At 40.1% G+C, this 20244-nt stretch overlaps 2 protein-coding genes across 2 annotated transcripts in view; one reads left to right on the forward strand and one right to left on the reverse strand.

Annotated features, from left to right (window-relative positions):
* Positions 1-20244, forward strand: part of SMAD5 (SMAD family member 5) — a 320505-nt gene that overhangs the window by 121432 nt on the left and 178829 nt on the right. The gene's annotated exons all lie outside the window — the stretch shown is intronic.
* Positions 10827-20244, reverse strand: part of TRPC7 (transient receptor potential cation channel subfamily C member 7) — a 148002-nt gene continuing 138584 nt past the window's right edge. The window contains exons 10-12 of the mRNA XM_063123309.1: positions 16531-16584; positions 11752-11827; positions 10827-10969 (exon numbers count right to left, since the gene is read on the reverse strand). Of these exons, the coding sequence (XP_062979379.1) occupies positions 10827-10969; positions 11752-11827; positions 16531-16584 (273 nt within the window). The remainder of the gene's footprint in view (positions 10970-11751; positions 11828-16530; positions 16585-20244) is intronic.

Genomic DNA, 20244 nt, shown 5'->3' on the forward strand with positions numbered 1-20244 from the left:
GATTAACGAATTGGTCTGTCATCTAATTGTATGGGTGAAAGGGATCAATCTTCTTTAATTGTAGTTTATTTTAGAAACCTCCGTGTTAAAATCATGATAATGAGTCTTATTCTTACCATTATTACAACTATTATTAATTATTTAGTTGAAGGGCAATGCAAAAACGCAAAATAACTGAATAGTATGGGATGAAGACAGGACGGGCGGGGGGGGGGGATCCGACAGGGCGGGGGGTAATCGGGGCCAGGGGGGAGCGGGGAACCCTTTTTTAAAAAAAACACCTACCTTGTCATTGGCGCGCTCCTGCGCACATGGCCCCTTTAAGTGGGAAAAAATGGCCGACGCAATGGGGTTTTCCTTTACCCCATCGCGTGTCACGTGCGGATAGGAGTGACAGCCCGCACTACTTCTAGCGCGGGCTGGCCCCTCCACATGCCAGGATTTAAAGGTAGGTCTAGCAAGGCCCTAAAACTCCTAATAGTATAGAATGGTTCACGAATACCTGGGATACAGCTCTGCTTGCAAAATTGACGTATTTCACTAGAGACCAATATAATGCACAGAATGATTAGACAAAAGTGGTTGCTATTCATCGATTTATGGAATGAGAAGTTTCAAGATAGTATCTGACCCTATGTTGTGTTTTCTGTTAATGACTTCTCGGGTTCAAATAAAACAAAAGTTAAAAAAAGAAAAAGAAAATCCCTTTCCCCAGTAGGCTGAGGGTTAACATCAGAGTTATGTCTGAGTAAGCATGCGTAAGACCATGCTGTGAATAATTTTAATGGGGGTAATGGTGCATTTCTGCAGTCTCTTATTTATTTTGTGACGCATAAACCTTCCCTAGAAATCTGCCAGCGACTCTTGGCTCCAATTGCCATATCCTTAAATCCTTCACAAGCTGCCTGCTTCTGTCTCTCATGGAGAATGTTAATAAACTTTGATTTATATTTGCTGCAGAAAAGCCTGATACACTCCTAAATCTTTCTCACCTCTTTTAATTAGGCCTGTGTATCTGGCACACTGGAGGACATTCGTCACGTCCATAAACGTGAAACAGAGCCACACAGAAGCCTGCTTGCTATTAAGCTTTAATCAAGGCATGGCACATTTCTCCTTAGGCAATGTTACACCAACATTGCTTCTTTTATTTATACATCTCATAATATCTAAGCAAATACTGTGAAGATTTCTCCTCTTCCATGTATTACTGTACCAGGAATCTGTGACTAAAATGCAACATTTAATAACTGCAGCCTTAACAAAAGGTTACCTTAATTTACAGCCCTAGGGGTAAAATCCAACGTAAGCTCCCCTTAGAGTAGATCTATCACAATGAATGGAATTTTAGGTAGTCATGAGTAATTTAAGGCCCATTCATTTCAATGGGTCTGTTCTAGGAAGACAGACTAATACTGGATTTTACCTCTGAAGATTAAAGTGTGATATAGTTTGAGAGTTAATCAGAGTTGTGGTTATTTTTGCTTTGCTACCCTTTCATTCTCACCTTTCATTCTCTCGCCAGTCAGTTCACATAAAAAATCCCAACATTCATTGAAAAGGGTAGTTATCATGCCCCACCCCCACTTTTCTAAGCATATTGGGGAACATCCAACTTCCTATACAACCCCCAAAAATATTTGTTTCATTCATGCCTAGCAGGATCAGAATACTTAAGCAGTGGTAGGCTCAGTGGGTTTGAAAATGGATAAACACTGTAATGCCATATAATTAGAGATCCTTCCAAAAATGCTCCTCATTTGAATTTATCCACGTAGTTCTGCGTCAGTTTGGTCTCTAAAGTGGAACTGTCCCTTCCTGTCTTTCCATCCCTCGACATGGCTGATGCACATGGGATAAGTGCTGCAAAAAGCAATCTTGATGCAATTGCATGCACAGTTCTCAGAGCATGTCTTAACATGCAAGGACTGTGCATGCATAGTAGCAAACACATGCAATCGGATGTATAACACATCAGGACTGGGGTTTTGAGGTTGCTGCAGTATTTTTACTGACATGCACCTGGGCATCAAGGATGCGTGTGCATGTGGTGGGAGGAGACACAGATGGACTGAAGGAACTACACCCTGCAGCAAACAGCACATGCCCCATGGCTGGCATGGGCCGAGAGAGGCACAGGTCTGGGTGTCCACAGGGCCTCCAAATGCCCCCTTAAACTGGTGTTGGTGGCTTCTTCCCCCTCTGCCTCTAGCCTGGCCTTGCTAAGCAGCACAGCAGCCCCACAGAATGCCGTTTTCAAAGTGAACAGCATGCCATTTTAAAAAGGAGAAATGTGGCAAGGCAGGATTGAGGTCTGGCTAGTGTTGGTGGCAGTGGCAGGAGTGAAGGTGCTGAAAAGGTGGAAGCATCTGTATGGGTTGAGGGCTGGTGATAGCAGCAGCAGCAGTGTGTGTGTGGGTTATGCATCTGGTGGGGGGGGGTCGAGGGATCCCCCAGGGAAGCAACTTGTCCAGGGTCTCCTCAAAGCTAGCTGTGCCCCTGCCAGTGGACACAGACCTGCTCGTTCCTCATACAGATTTACGTCCACGTGGGAGGATACTTGAATAGGGCTCTCGTGTTATCTAAGCAGTCTGTCATGTGTACAGCAGTGGTGGAGCAGAGCCAGGGCTCACAGGGATGCAGGCACTTTTTTTTTATTAGCAGGGACTCTGACATCACCTGCCACCTCCCCTTCAGTGTTCCCTATTCCCTCTGAGTTTACCTGCCATCATCACAGTAGCTGTGGTGGCAGGGGGAATAAATTGTCCCAGCAACAATTTATTGCTGCTCTTGTCATGTAAAGTATTCTGTGGTCTTGAATGGACAGCTAAGACCAAAAAAAAAAAAAATATGTACAGCCCCCCAAAATAATATTGCTCCTGATGGAGATGAAAATGGTTAGAACTGGTTTGTTGATATGGATCATCACAGTTGCCTGAATGTTTAGACTCTCCTTCAGGGCATGGCTATGGGGAATGTCATGATGAGCACCTGCACTGCAAAATTTATCATTCTTGTACTCATAGAATCATAGAATCATAGAATCATTGAGCTGGAAGGGTCCTATAAGGCCATCAAGTCTAACCCCCTGCTCAAGGCAGGAATCCACATTAAAGCATGTTTCACAGGTAGCTGATGTTCAGAATCCAAAATTAGCTCGTCTGCTAAAATTGGCTTTTAGTCTGCTTTGGGCATATTTTATGAAAAGATAAGGTATAAATATAGCAATATGTATACATACACCTGGACCTAAGAGGTAATGGAATGTGACAAAAGCTTGTCTACAGCCATATCTAGTCTGGTCAAACAAAGAATTCACGATAAATCAACACCACCACCCCCTTTCAGTAACTGTGCAAACAGCCTCAAAACATGGTTCAATAAAAAAAAGTCTAGCACCATCCAGTTCGTTATCTGTTTCTTTCCTTTTTTTTCTTTTAGTTTAGCACTGGCATGTAGGAGACATAGCATGTAATTCAATTACCCACACCACAGCCTGGCAAGTCTTCAATTCTCCTTCTCTGATGATATTTATAACTAGACCTGGGGGGTTTTTGGGGGCGGGGGCGGTTGTCAAAGGAGAATGCTCTCAGGGTAGGTTTGGCTGGCCCTGCCAGGTTCTCATTAAGCAGAAAGTGAAGAAAGGAAGAGGGAAGAGGGCAAAGGTCAGGAAGGAAATGTACCTGCTAGATAGAAAATGTTATCAGGTTCCTCAGTGCCAGTGTGTTGTTCTCCCAAAATTGTAGGATGGGGTTTTTCTTTCCCATGGCAACAACGATAGGGTGGCTCTCTTAGAAAAGCCTTCCCCAACCTGGTGCTTTGGACTTCAGCTGCCATCAGCCCCAGCCAGTATGGCTAATGGTCAGGAATGCTGAGTGTTGTAGTCCAAAACATCTGGAGGGCACCAGGTTGGGGAAGGCTGTCTTAGAGCACAATACAGAACAAATGTTGCTCTATTTGTCTATAGGTTTGAATCCTGATAGGAGATGTACTGGGTAGACTGGGTCAAATACAGGAGTATATCAGTAGTTTAATAAATCAAAGCTGATTTTGTTCAAGGCCTCAGCTATGGAACCTGTTTCAGTATGAAGGCTCAACAGCTCTAGAACCCCTGAATTAAAAATAAAGAAGACAAAGTGGGTGCGTGATGGCAGGTCCTTGTGGTAGGTGATGATGGTGGGAAGCGTGCAATTTGCCACTCCTCCTACTCTGCTGCCTGAGGTGGGAGATTCAGCCTGCCTTATGAGAGGGCCAATTCTTGGGGGCGTGGCCATATGAGGAATCCCAGAAGACTGGATGGACCCCAAGTGGGTCAGATTTGGCCCTCAGGCCTGAGGTTCTTTACCCCTGCTTAATTACGGCATCTAGGGTGGGTCCCTGGAGGGAGGATGTCTTTTAAAAGAGAGAGGCATCTCCTACCAAGACAGAAGAAATCTCCGACCAAGTCAGCAACAATTTTCTGTTTTCCATCTGTAGCACATTGGTGTTGGAATGGATTATACTTAGTACCAGATAGGTAGGGAAACCACAGCTACATTGGTTGTAGGCAAATTGGAAAAGATTCCCAACCTCCATTGCTAGTGTTCTCAGTGGCTACTCATCTTTTCTGAGGAGCAAAAAGGCTAGAAACTGGCATGAAGGGAGCATGGAAAAGCTGGTTTTGATTGTTCTGTCCAAACCTGCAAATGTGCCTTAGGCCTTAGCTAGATGGGGCTTTATCCCTGGGCAAACCCAGGATCGTCCCTGTGAGTCCACATGACGCACAGGGGATCCCGGGATCAGGGAGGGATCATCCCCCCCTTGCCCTGGGATCTTGCCCTCCACTTTGGCCCCATTTTTTCCACGGTCTTGGGCTGAGCCCGAGACCGTGGAACATGTGGCCTGTTGCCGCGGTTTGACCCAGCTCCATGTGATTCCTTGCACGGAGCCACACCCATCAGGGATGAGGGGGAGTGGGAATTTAAATTATTTTTAAAAAAACTGCTTACCTTTAGTGCACAAGATTTCATGGGCTCCTTCCTCTTAAAAAAATTAAAATGGCGGACATGACACCTCTCCTGCTGAGGTTGTTGCATGTCACGTGTAGACAGAGGAGGGATCTCATGATAAACACATCCCTCCTCTGTTGCAAGCTAAAAGGTAGGCCTAACTAAGGCCTTAGACAGAGGCCTAATCTACACGAAGTAGGATATTGCACTATGAAAGTGGTATATAAAAGGCAGAAGCCTCACTACTGCTTTATAGTGGCACAGACAGCTGTTGGGGCCCATTGACATATACTATATACCACTTTGATAGTACTATATCCTGCTTGGTGTAGATGAGCTATGGCCCCTCAGACTGACCAGTTAACACTGGGCATGACCTCAACATGTGTCCTTCAGGTGATTCCTCCACATAGGTATTTGACATAAGGGGAGTCAAGCCTCAGATGTGGAATAATTTGGATTTTGGTGCCTATTGAGGCTTGGTCATGTTTTTAGTTCAGAGACATTTCTAGAAAGAAAGGAGGGTTTGTCACAAGTTCGGTAGGGTTTACTCCCAGGAAAGTGTGCACATGATTGTAGCCTAAATTGCCCTTTATCCTCACTGATGTGCTGTATTAGTCCTGGCCCTTCACATTGCTGCCTTTCTTTACGATGAGGAGAAACAGCCCCAGCCAATCTCCTGCATGGCTCAGCGGCTGGGACTTGCCTGCCATCCAGTGTGTAAGTTTTATATTTCACAGAACAAACATTCTTTTGTTTGTTTATTTATTTGGCTTCATTCAAGAGTTTGTAGAGTTGCTTAGCAACCATCTGCTCAAGCACCTCTGCTTGAGCCCTCCAAAATGGTACCAAACACAAAGGGCATAATGCCAAAAATAGTAAAGCGTGAAGTATCTTGTTGAGCAAGTGACTCTGGCTGGGGAATGCTGGGAGTTGTAGGAATTTTCTTTCTCTGAGCATGCATATGATTGCATCCTTAGAATTGACAGAAGGGATTAACTGCCAGGAAGAAGGGCCCTCTTAGTCCTTGATTTTGAAACCCTCCTAAATTGAAAGGAGGGAAAGATATATAAAAGGATGCCTAAACTTTAGTGGTATCTAAAAATAGGGGAGGGTATCTAAAGTGCTAGTGGATTTTTCATTTTGCTATTGTGGGTGATGTGTACAAAGGTGTGTGGGGTGCAAAAGGGGCATCATGTGCATATTTTGGGTAGAGGTTCCTAACTTAATGGAATCTAATGAGCAGATAAGTACTTATGAGATTATTTTCCAGTACTTCCTGTATGGTGCTTTCCTTCTTCAGGGCTCTGGATACGCCAATGAATAAGGACATTGTGAAACTGGGTTGGATTAGGAATCGAGTAAGGACTAGAGATTTACACTTTTCAAAGCCCCAGGCTTGCTGAATAAAGGATGGGGCCTATGTTAATGGCGGACAGCTAGTATATATTCTTGCTGATTTTCTGCCCTGGTGACTAAGCTCTGCTTAATATACCACTTTCAAGCAGGGGAAAACTCAAACATGGCATTGTAACCGCAAGCTCCAACATGATCAGGTATTGAGGAATGATGAATATCCTAAGCTCTTACAGGTGAGTACATGAGGAAGTTATTCTGTACATCTAGGAAGGGATCTAGGAATAGGAGATTTAAGTTGGTTAAAACCGGTAAGACACGTTCTAACTAGACTAGTGTAATAGTGCAGTTCCATTTAACATTTTTTTCCTCAGAGTGTTGTATTCCACGTCCCTTTGCCTCATGGATTCAACCCATGCTTTTAACTATGGTGGATACATATTCTTCATCTTTAACTGTAACACAATATGGAATTCACCACTCTCACACCTTACATGTCATATCCTTCCAGAGCACAGCTGCAGTTCATTTCAAGCTCTCTAGCAAAAGACCTACTCACGAGAATAGGTCTCATGACCTATTCATGAGGTATCCTTTAGGGTATGCTTTCTACCTGTCTGGTATGCTTTAGGGTGGATTCCTGCATTGAGCGGGGGGTTGGACTCGATGGCCTTGTAGGCCTCTTCCAACTCTACAATTCTATGATTCTAAGATAGGCCTTGCAGCTCAATGAGTCCTTTCCTCTTGAGGTGTCCTCCTTTGTTATCTGGCACACCTTCTGAAAGGAGACCTTCTGGCCTGCCTTTTGAGGTGACCACACTCTCAGGGGCTAGATGGTTGCCCAGCCTCTGCCTCAGAGGTGGAACTCCCCTCCTACTGTGGGAACAAACCCACAATCATTCCCCACCCTCAAGGGCCCAGACTCCCCCAGGTCCTGGGCAGTTCCTTGGCATCTCTGGGAGCTCTAGCTCATCCTCATTGACATTATAAACATAGTCCATATGTGCTGGCCATCCATATGGTGTCCTTTTTGAAACTCTAAAATCATCCCGGTTTTCTGTTCAGGATTGTGAGAGGGGTGGTGGTGGATTCATTCCTAATCCACTTCTTGCTCCTCTTTTCCCATCAAACAAATGATCAGTCGGGATTTCAGCCTCTTTCTCCTCCTTTTCCAGGACTCCTTATGTTCAGCCCTGGCTGCTCCATTGGATTGTGTTGACATTCTAGTGATGGACATGGGAACATCTCTGATCGATAAGCTATGGATTTCTACATTGTCAAAGCTGTTAGATTTCTGTGTGCACATGTTCCAGTGCATGCTGTTGGATTTGCTTTTTAATGAAGTAATGTAAATATTTCACTCATGATACAACAAATATTCTGAGGTAATTTTATTTTTGTTGTCATTGTTTTAGATAAAAATATGACAGTATACAAGATAAAATTATTAAAGGTAAAAATACATTATTTGATTTTTTCTCTCTAAACAGTTATACCTACAGTACACATTTTTTTAATTTTTTAAAATCTTTTTTAAACAAATATAACTATTAATCTATTAGGCTATCTGTGTTCTCATCTGGCACTTAAGAACAGGTCACAGGTCACCTTCTGGTTCTGCTTATTATGAATCATTATTATTAGATGATATCTAACGTTGTTGTATAGGTGCATCTTGTAAACAAATAGTACAGCGTTTCTGGTACCATAGTAGCAAGGTGTGCTTTGATCAGCTGAAATTGTATTTCTGCCGTCAAAGGAATGCAACTGAGTTTTAAGTCATAATAATGTGGTTTAATTAACACTAGCCTCCACTTGGAAGTGTGCAGTATGACGATATAATTTCTGAGGCCCATACACGCTTAATTTTGAAAAACACTTTCCCGTAAAATTGAACAAATTTCAACAAACATTTTTGCTAAGAAACTTCACATTTTGTTGGAATGTCCTAAACAGAGCAAGATGTCATCAGAGGTGTTCCTGGTCAATGATTCTTTGACAGTTTATCTTACCATCTCAATTTATTCTATGGCTTTCTATTCAAGATTCACAATTCAAGCTTAATTGTCTTTTTTGCAATAAATCACAAGTCTCCCGATAACCAGCCCGATCCAAGGCATATGTACTTTGAAGTAAGTCTCATTGTGTTAGAGCTTACTTCCAAGATTCAGGCTTAGTCATACTTGGAGGAGACCCACTAAAATCTATAGGGCTTATGTTAGATTTTGCTAACACTGGGTCCACCTTAAATACGACTAAATCTGGATCCACTCCAATGTACTTAGGGTTGCAGTTGTCATTTTTTTCTTGATTGACTGAATAAGTTAAACCATTTTTAATCATACATATTACTGGATGAAAAACAAATTCCTTCTCACTATGAATAACATTTATGTAAACATGTGTTTAGCCTTTCAGTGCACTTCAGCGACACTCCTTATGTTATAATGTGAAGACACAGAAGAATTTTTAAAAGCCAACCTTGGGTCTGGAAATATTATGCCAGAACGAGTAATATACATAACTATCACAAAACACATTCCATAGCCAACTGTAGGAGAATACAGCTGCTCTCATGGAATTCAGTTGATGGAATGAATCATTTGAGTCTTACAAGCCACATTTTCTCCTTTAGCGCTTGTTACATATACCAATTATTCCAATATAATGCCTTGAAGTACAATCAGGCTAAAGTTTGCTGATCTGTCTTGGAACTGTAGCATGGGAAATGGCAATTTCCTGATAGCTCCTGAAAGCCCTGTCAAAAGTAACATGCACTAAAGATACTGCAGGTGAGCCTTTGAACTTGCTTGAAATTTCTTGTTTGGCCAATCACACATTCACAGCATGGTAATAAAATTAATCTATTAATTCCAAGGTGTTCTCCTCTGTCCCAGATGTGCCTTCTGCCCAGGGCCAGCACAACCAATTGGGTGACAATGGCAACAGGAAGCCCTTTGATTTCTTTTATATCTGCACCAATTTCAGTAGAGCTTGCTGAGAATGGATGGAACAAGCAGCAAAGATGAGAAGCCTTTTCTTTTGCTACATTGTCAACTAGTCTCAGCATGTTCTACTGATCTAATCTGTGAAGGAGCAGTAGGGTATATCTTTTCATTTATGAGGCTGTCTTCCTGTTGATACCGAGGCCATAGCTAGACCTAAGGTTTATCCCTGGATCGTCCAGGGGTCAAACCTATTCGTCTAGATGACACACAGGGGATCCAGTTTTGTTCACACCATTTTTATGAGTCGTTGATATGATGTTGACATCAATTTATTGTTCTGTTGTGTTTTCTCTTTAGTACTTCTGTCTTCTTTTTTTAGATTACAGAACCTTTTAATTTTGTGTTATTTGTTTATTTATTTTAATTAGCTCTAAAATACCTTTAAACTTACCTTTTCAAAAGTTATTAAATTGAAAGTATAACAGCACCTCAATTAAAAAGCACTTTAGCGCAAATTAAAAATAGATGGGTGTTGTTGATGTTGTTTTAAAAAAGATGGAAACAAATGATTTTTAAAAAGTCATTTCAAAATTCACTACACACACTACTATTTACCCTAAAATGTGGATAGTTAGTTGCAATTCCATGTGCAGCATACAGCAGAAGAGTAACAATTGGGGAGTGCTTGGTGCTACCAGGCTGGAAGCACCCACAGTTGATGGAACAGGTGTGCTTAACACTTCCTTTCTCTCCACATTCCAACCCGTACAGCCTTTAAGCATTTCCCCCCCATAGCCAGGCTCCAAGTTAAACTAAGCCTGACAAGAGGCAAGCAGGCCAGGGCTCATTTGCAGAGTAGAATTGACGGGTACAGGAGAGCATGAACTCACCTTTGCACACTGTAATTGTGTTATCTCAGCAAATGTGATTTTGGGAACCTGCATTTGTCTTGATAAAATGTAGTTGTGCCCTGAGGTGAGGTCTGAACAGAGGATTTCCCAGCTCACATTGCAGTATCAGCAGTGCATGTGCATGTATGTGTGCAGAAAATATATGGATTGCATGGTTTAAATGAGCATTTGTTGAACAACATTACACATTTCTCTCTCCCCCTACACTCTTTGTTCTTCTTTCCTTAAATCTGATGCTTCTCATCCTCATTTATTGTTTGCCCATTTATAGCAATGGAGGCTCTGGCTTATTTCCAGTTTTCAAAAGTTGCTTTGGGTATCTAGAATAACCAAGCTTATCTTCTCAAGGTTAAGCATCTATTTCCGATGTCAAAAGGCTTGATTTGATATGAAAATGTCACCTTTATATCATAAAGGAATTAATTGATCATTGGCTTCACCCAATAAACCAAACTAATGCACAGTGCCCATAAGATAATTGATAAATCAGCAAAAATGAAACAGGAACAAAACAAAAAACAAACAAACAAAACAGCTTTCGATGCTCCACTCTCTTGCACAGTTTTTGCTCCTTTAGAATGCTGGTTGAAATAATAAAATGTCTTTTCCCCCTTTGTCCACAATCAAATGTCCTTATTTAAACTCTTCCCAAACTTGTCACTTAGCTGCTGTATTAGACTTGCCAACTCTCCTGTTGCTTGTGACTTTTCTTCAAGAAGTTCATAGCGGAGACTTGAGATGTCTTGTTTAATCTCCTTAAGTTCTCCTACAAAAAGGTAAAACAGTAAAATTAGCTGGACTGGATAATAATGAAATTTACTGGAGTGGATAATTAACCACCAAGGACTCAATTCAGTTGCTCTTTATATTCTTCTCACTCCTTCTTGTGTCTGCTGCTTATATGGAAAAGTTTTCCGCTGCTGAGCCCATCAGCAATTTCCTCTTGGATGGAGAGCTGTGCTCTTACAACAGCTGAACATGCCTAATGGTGCACATAAGGATCTGAATTGAGGCCTAAATGAATTGCATTTATTCATGCATTGAATAAATTGTGCATTGTCCTATGACGGTTGTTTCAAAAGTACAGATTAGTGTTTGGCCACAATGGACTTTTCTTGAGCTTCCAATGGCTAGTTACTAATCTACTGTTTCCTCATAGGTACAGCACTTTGGGAAACAGAAGTTGACTGATCACATTTCTGTGCATTGGGCTCAAGCATTGCATCCATCAGATTTCCCAGGAGTTGTTTCCACTGACCACAACAGCATAGTTGTTGAATAACAGCATAGTTATTCTCCAGCTAAGAAAACTTGCTGATGTTGCCAATACAAAAACTAAGGCAAGAATGCTACACCTCGAAAGCTTTGGAGATGGCTAGAATTTCAAAGACCATCATTTTGCCCTCTGACTCTTTCTTTGCAAGCACCCCCACTCCCAGAAAGTGCTTCATTCCATATCAATGAATGTTTTGCTGTGGAAATTATTGATAAAATCCCATGATTGTAACAAGATTTACTATAGTACTGTTAACATTTAAAAGAACTTGCCTTCATTGACTTCATCATTCTCGCGATCCACTTGAGCCTTCAGAACATAGCGCTTAATGAGTCTCTTCATTATTTTCTGAAAATTCAATTGAAAAGGGGGATAGGGTTAGGGTGATCTAAAAAAAGAGTTTACTGTAATGATGTTGTCTCACCACATCCATATAATCCTAGGGCCACATTTCTATGCCAGATTATTTATTGATTTATTGCATTTTTATACCGCCCAATAGCCAAAGCTCCCTGGGTGGTTCACAAAAATTAAAGACAATCAAATTATAAAACAAACAGTATAAAAACATGATATAAAACACAATATAAAAGCACAACCAGATAAAATCAGCAGCAGTGCAGAAATACAAATTTAAAATACAAATTTAAACAGTTAAAAGTTAAAATTAAATTTATAGACTGTCAAAATGCTGAGAGAATAAAAAGGTCTTCACCTGGTGTCTGAAAGAAACTAGTGTAGGTGCCAGGTGAACCTCCTTAGGGAGTTCATTCCACAGATTAGTCACATAAGCCCAATGGGTTGGATCCAGACTAAGTTAGCTGAACGTTTCCACCAATTTCAATAGGGCACAGAAGTCATGACTTATCTTAGTTCCCATTCATTTCTATGGGATTTATGTGCAAATATTTAGGATTTAAAATTTTGAGACCACCCAGAGAACTGTGTCGAGTGGGAGGTATGTAAGTGTTGAAAACAAACAAACATAGTCTGGATCTCAGCCTTGATTTAAGTGGGCTTAGGTATAATTAAGTCTTATGCTGAATTGTGGTTTCATGTCTCAGCTGCTTAAACAATTCAGCTGCATATTCATTTGTTATGAGGTGTTTACATTAGAACTTGTGAAACATAGATGACAACCATTATATGTAAATCACTGATGCTCATTTTAGTCTTTTTTGAAGTGGTGCACTTGCCTCCACCTCTCTGGTTGCTCCTATATGGTTTCCAGTAACATCTATTTCTTCTGCCTACATAAAATATGTGGGAAGGACCAAGACTCAGTGGTAGAGCACATTCTTTGCATGCAAAAATTGCCAGGTTCAATCCTTGGCATCTTTAGACAAGCCTGGGAAAGGCTCCTCCATGGAATGCTGGAGAGCCACTGTAGATTAGGGTAGACCAAAGCTGGGCAGAAAGTAGATCTCCAGATTTTTTTTGGACTTCAACTCCCAGAATTACTTACTATTGGCCATGCTGGCATGGGTTTCTGGGTCCAAAACATCTGGAGATCTAGCTTCTACCCATCACTGGTGTAGACAATACTCAGTTAGATGCATCAATGGTCTGGCTTGGTTTAAAGCAGGTTCTTATATTCCTATTTTGCCATAGTTTGGGCTGTCTGTCTATGTACCACAGTAGCATTACTCATCTGATCAGCGGATCTAAAACTAGATGATCTTCCCAATCACAGTGATGGAAGATGTTACTTGGATGATATGGGAGCATCCACAGAGTTGGCAGAAACTATGCTGTTCCATGCAACATATAATCAAGAGCTCATGGTCAAGTTTTTGCTCTGGAAGATATAATACAAACTTCTTAAATAAATAAATATTCCCACAGCATTAGCTCTGAAGTCAGTGGGATTACATCAGGTAAGTGATTTCAAGACTGGAGCTATAGCATCTGATGCTGTGTTTTAAGAATTGGAATCGTCATATTTCTAACATTGGAGTAACCTTCCTGATGTTGATTTAACTACTTGCGATATATTGTAGCATAAAGGCTTGTATAATAATCACTGCAAAGCACAAACAATTATTTCTATATTCTTCAGTGAAATCCTATGACTGTGTTCTTAGAAGTAAGCTCCATGGTTCTTACTTCCAGGGAATTGGGTATATGATCATAGCCTAAATGATATCTACCCAGAGGCCATTAGATGCTGTGGACACCCCTCTCTGCTCGCAGAGAGGTTGGTCAGCAGCTGGAGGTTCTTCCTGGATGGTGGCAATGCTTTGTAGTGAGCTGAAAAATGTACCAATGTGCATGTTGAAGATGTTCAAGGATCCACAGGATCCTAGGCTCCCTCATTAACCCTGACACATTCCACATAGAGCTGAGAACTATGCCAACCGAAGAGCTGGCTTAGTTAATTCCTTCTCATTGGAAGCAATGGAAGGGGAACAGAGGAAGACTGACTCCCTGCACCTCCCATCCTAGCAGGGGTGAGCCTATCTCTATCTCTATCTCTCCATCTCTCTATCTATCATCACCCCATCAGGTTATATCCCAATTTCAAGTATAACCTGATGGTATCTAAGGTGGCAGTGACCAAACAAGAAAGATCTTGGGGTTGTGGTGCACAGCTTGATGAAAATGTCAATCCAGTGTGCAGCAGCTATAAAGAATGCAAACTCCATGTTAGCCATTATAAGAAAAGGAATTGAGAATAAAACTGCCACTATGATACTGCCTTTATACAAATCTATGGTATGAGTATTCTTAGAATACTGTGTACAATTATGGTCAACACACCTAAAAAAAGATATTATAGAGCTGGAAAAGGTGCATTATGGAATTCATGATATAGTGATGGCCACCAAGTTGAATGGCTTTAAAAGGGGGGTGCATAAATTCGTGGAGGAGAAGGCTATCAATGGCTACTAGCCCTGATGGTTATGTGCTATCTCCAGTGTTCGAGGCAGTAAGCCTGTGTTCCTGGGGAACATGGGTGGGATGGTGCTGTTACACCATGTCCTGCTTTGTTGGTCCCTGGTTGACAGCTGGTTGGCCACTGTGTGAACAGAGTGCTGGACTAGATGGACCCTTGGTCTGATCCAGCATGGCACTTCTTATGTTCTTATCTATCTCTATCCTGGTGTACAACTATACATACAACTTAACTGTTCAATTTAATAAAAACAGCATCAAATCTAAACATCATGGAACAGGAAGTAGTGATAGCTCCAGTGTGGGTCTCCTGACTTCTACTGTAGAAGTGCTTGTTTAAAAGATTAAAGAGATACCAATTCAAGACTTTACAATTTTACATTGTAAAGGAGCACCAAAGGCAGTGAAATATAGGATTACAAATATCACCTAAAAAGATTGGTCCAAATTTAAAGGAAAGCGTTTCAGAAAATAAAATTAATAATGCTGGCCCATCACTATAATTTTTAGTTGTGCACTTTCTTGATCTTTTAACAGGTGATCATTTAACTGATTACATTTAAATACATTTTATTAAAAACAATATATATATATATATATATATATATATATATATATATATATATATAACAATTTAATAATGTAGGGTTGGATCCAAAGAGTCATACTTAGTGTAGACCCATAAAGTAAACCAATGGGACTAAGTTAGTCATAAACATATCCAATAAAAGCTACCATTCATTGTGTGGAGGAAAGATCACTTTCAGTTTTTTTCTTTTTTCATTCCCTATTGCAAAGGCATTCCAAAAAACAAAATACTTTCAAAAAGTAAAGTGCACTCTTTACTATCAGCCCAACTAACTAAACTTCTAAAACTGGACCTAAATCTCTAATACTAACTCATTTTTAGTTAGTACTACTGAACTAACTAAAAATTAAAAGATTCAACTGCTTAGAGGTTTCAGACCTAGAAATGAAGTATGTACATTTCTTAATGTCCAACTTTTACAGTAAAACCAAAACAAATTGGATTCTAATGCTCATATTTAAGGAGAGAACCTAGTAAGCAAACAATCTCTGTTGAGGTGTCAAAGAGACAGCCTACAATTTATCTTGTCCACTTGCTTCATGTCCTAATACCTTTTATTTATGTATGTATTTATTTATTGCATTTTTATACCGCCCAATACCTGAAGCTCACTGGGCAGTTTACAAAAATTACGAAGAACAAGTCTGACACTTTAAAACAATCACTCCAATCTAGCAAGGGGCCAACATATTTTTCTTCCACAAGTTTCTGTGCACGTATTGCTCTTCCGGACATAGGATTGTATCCAATGATTGCATGAGTGGAAGGCAGGTCATGCAACTGATCTTTCTTTTTCTCCCTGCTTTCCTATGTACCCCCAAAATTCCTCTCCAGAGGATCAGAGGGGTGTTGTAAACGATGTAGGTTATGTTGCATGGAATGGAGTAGTGGGTGGGAAACTTTCCTTCCATGAAATTCCTTAAGTTAACTTGTCTTAGGATCCAAACTTGTGTGTTTGACACATGGAAGTTTTGACGGGTACAGAGTAGTACAATTTTGCTTCTATCCTTTATGGTGTCCATCTAGCTCCTACTATGGAAATCTGGCCTATGCTCTCAGTTATATGAGGTGGTTCTGCTGTAATATTGGGGGAATATTGGGGGAAATAGATATCAGAAAAGAAGTGACTGTAATATTTGTATAGCTTTGCAAGAAAGAACAGCAGCTAGGGGACTAAACAAATCCCCAATCTTGTTCATGGATCTTACCTACCAAATCAACATTATTTTGCATTATGATGTAATATACATTATGATGTAATATTGCATTATGTTCCCCTTTGGAGGAAAACAGCATTATCAGGAATCTATTATAAGAAATCATGTCCTCAATTCAGCCAAGGATATGTAGGAATAAGTAAGGAATAGTGACAAAGGCTTGGAACTAATAAAAAGAGCTAAACTTGTATGTATAATGCAATATATATGATTTGCAATATAAATGCATATATATATATATATATATATATATATATATATATATATATATATATATATTATGGCAATTTTGCAGGTAGAAAAGAGGCAGGGTTACTTCCAGAATAACACATGAGGTACAATGCACATACTATATGCTGGAGATGGCCATGGTGGTAGAATCCATTGGGAAGTAGTGTTGCCACCTGAGAAAACATAAATCGAGGAACATATTTTGGGAAAGTGGGGAAATAACTGCATCCAAAATAAAAAATAAAAAATTGCAGAGACTAAGGAAGGAGTGGGTGAAGGAAAGCAAGGAATGACCATGCAAACAATGCCACCATCTCCTTGTCATTCATCACAACCTAACACATCTTTCCCCACAATGCTTGCAGTAACCCCTTAAAATCAGGGGATGTTTGGTATTTGGTTTACTAGGTTGTTGCAACATTTGACTGTGTAGTTAGTATTAAGCTCTCAGGATGTGTCCGTTGTTCCAACATTTTAAACAGATATCGAACACTAGAAATAAAGCAATGTTTTTGCAGTTGCGTCTAGGATGAATGTGGCTTTATCGGCATGTAGATACTTCATCCATCCTGCACATTCAGCAATATTTGTAATCCTGACATCACAAATTGCAGCATTTAACCAATCATTTTCTTTTCCCCTCAGATTTCATTTCTGAGCCATGAAAACTGGTTTCTCAATAATCATATTCAAAAGTACAATATTATTGTTTCTATGGCTGGCCTTCCATCTTCTGGGTGTGTAACATGATGACAAGCAATTCAGAAAAGGACTGCATTTTTAATAATAAACATATGATTATTCCCATTTGCTTGATCCAGTAGATAGCCTAGATATCTAAGGTACCCAGAAACTATTCCTTTAGATAAAAGGCTGTCACGACGGGGTTGTAAGGCTCATAACCAGTTTATATGTTAATTATGACAACAGTTTTCTGGAAATGTGGGTAGACATAAATGTAGTATGTGCAGAACTTTCTTTTTCTTGTCTGCAAAACGTACTTCTACATTCTAATTTCTGTGGCATTAATAAACATTAGAAACAGAAAACATGACCTTTCTCTTTAAATGGGCATCTATAATTGGGATATATGCTATCGTAAGCATATCACTTGGGGGCTGCCCATGCCGGGTATATTTTGAAAACATATTTTTAGGTTTGCATTTTTTTAGCTGGTAGAAAAGGTATTGTGTGTCCTGATTGTTTTTGAAGTTTAGGTGGCTGCTCCGACCAAGGCATGATGGGAGGTGTAAGCTTTTCAGGTAAAACAAAAAATGTGGTTTATCACAAAGCTCTAATTTAAAATACAGTTCTTATGAACACAGTTTCCCACTGATTCCAACAAAACAATTTACTAACTCAACCAAACTAAAAGAACCAACCTAAAGATGAATAAGTCCTCAAATGAATGTTATAAACATTATTCACAGACCCGAGCAATGCTGGGCATATCAGCTAGTAATTTATAAAGGATAATCTTAGAATCATAGAGTTGAAAGGAACCTTGGAGATCATCTCGTCCAACCCGCTGCTCAATGCAGGGTTTGCACTGCAGGGTATAGCTACAGCATCCCTGACAGATGGCCCTCCAGCCTCTGCTTAAATATCTCCAGTGAAGGAGAACCTATTAGCTCCTGAGACAATCTGTTCAATTGCTGAACAGCCCTCTCTGTTGGGGAGATTCTCCTAATGTTTAGCTGAAATCTACTTCCCTGCAATGTCCACCCATTGGTTCTAGTCCTGCCCTCAGGAGCAATCCAAGTATGCTCTACCTCTGCATAATAGCCTTTCAGAAATGTAAAGACCGCTATCATGTCTTCCGTTAACCTACTCTTTTCCAGACTAAACATATCCAGCTCTTTCAACCAGTCCTCTTGCAAGATTTGATAAATGAAACCCAGAGAGAATGAATGAAAGAAAAAACTGAAGCCACAGATGAGAATAATGAATGAACTTGCATTTTCCTTAGAATTCTTAGGCATATCACAAGCTATAATATCTGATGACAGAACTATTGTTCCTGGGGGAAATAAAGAATGTTCCTTAAGGCTGAACAGTATTGGGATGTCTGTGCCAGGAAAGAGGGCAAACTGAATAACATGGGGGGAAGCAAACCCTATATGTACTTTTGCCTCATCTTGTTATATTGTTCATATTTCATCCATAGAGGAAAGAAAGATTACCTCAATATTTCATATGTAGCAGCTTGAAATATTAAAATATAAAATATTGAAGTAACTTTTTTGTTTCTCTTGTGGATATGTGGATACATACTGGGTTGTGGATTATTACCAAGAGATCATTAGAGTGTGGCCACATTCTGTGGTCCTCATATTATTGTTCTCCCCTTGGAATTACACTGCCTATATTTCAGGACTTTCATTAACTGCCACATGGCAGAGATGCATCACTTTAAAAAGCTAACTAGACAGACCCAAGTATGGAATCATTACTTTACACTTTCTCTTTGTAGCTGAAAATAATGACTGGCCAGAAAAAAATATTGATCTCTGCTGTTTGTTCTTTCTTTTGTCTAAATATGCTTGGCCATTGCATTATTACTTTGTTCTGTTTTTTTCCCTGTTGGAAGAAACTTGGCATTTTAAATAATATATCTTTTGGAATCGAGCTTAGTAAGAACATCATAAAAAGCAAAGAAAAATACTTTTTTTCCCAAATGTCTCTTTCTAAAGGTGTTGAATTTAGTTTTTTTGTTTTTTTAAATTGCTGCCTCTGGCTTCAGTACTACTAGGTGAGGCCCAACCTACTGTGTGCTATAATTACTCTCTTTTGAAAAGAGTAATTTATACTGCACAATTACTTCAGGGTTCAAATTAATTCATGCAGAAGATGACATAACTGTTTTAGTTCAGAGGGGCTTCATTATTTTGGGAGGTGTTTCAAGTTGGACATATTTGGCATGGAAATTGAACATGTTAATATTAAATTTAAAGAACAGGGGGCATTGGATTTTTAAAATATGTGATTTCACTTTGTTCACCTTTTAGTATAGGGTAAAGAGATCCAAACATATGTGATGGTTTGGATCCAGACTTAGACATACTTGTGATTGGTTCCAACAAATATTTCTAAGTGCTTCTTGTGAGTAAAAGTGGCATGCTGCTACAATATCCCTCAGAGTGCATAGCACACACTCCTGGGGATTACCTCCACTCCTGTGTTCCATTATATCCTTGTGCTAATGGAACCACATTGTTACCTTTTAGCTCTCTTTTCTCATGCAAAGATTTTGTTTAGGAAAAGAGCTTCCACTTGCATAAGGGCACATCTGGACCCAACCCATCATATTTCCCAACCTGTCCTCATATGAGGAGCAGGGCTAGAAGTCCAAATACATAAATGAATATCACTCCTAATAGCGAACTCATTTGCTGAGTGTTGCCAGAAAAGGGGCCACTGAGTATTAGATTGTTCAGGAGAACCCAAAATGTGCAGGTGTACAATATTTTTTTTTTGGGGGGGGGAATCTAAGGGGGAAAAAACCAAAGCAACCAATGAGGGTTGAGCATGCTCAGTGGCCACAGAATGCTGTGAGGAGGATGAATGGAAAGCCAGGTGGGAGTGGTATGGAATATCCTGGAAGAGGGCATGGCTGGCTGGCTAGAACAAAAACACACCATGCTGCAATATCTTGTCGCAGGTCCCACTTGGATTGTATTAATAACAGAAGTGGAAGCAGGATCATAAAGTACCCTTTAAAAATAAATAGCCACAGTGTTACATCTGCACTACTTAGACCCTTGGCAGGTTACAATCAAAGGATCAGTTCATAACAATGGATTCAATTGCAAGTTTAAAGCCCCATGCAATGT

Source organism: Elgaria multicarinata, chromosome 3 (assembly GCF_023053635.1).
Source record: "Elgaria multicarinata webbii isolate HBS135686 ecotype San Diego chromosome 3, rElgMul1.1.pri, whole genome shotgun sequence".
NCBI lineage: Eukaryota > Metazoa > Chordata > Lepidosauria > Squamata > Anguidae > Elgaria > Elgaria multicarinata.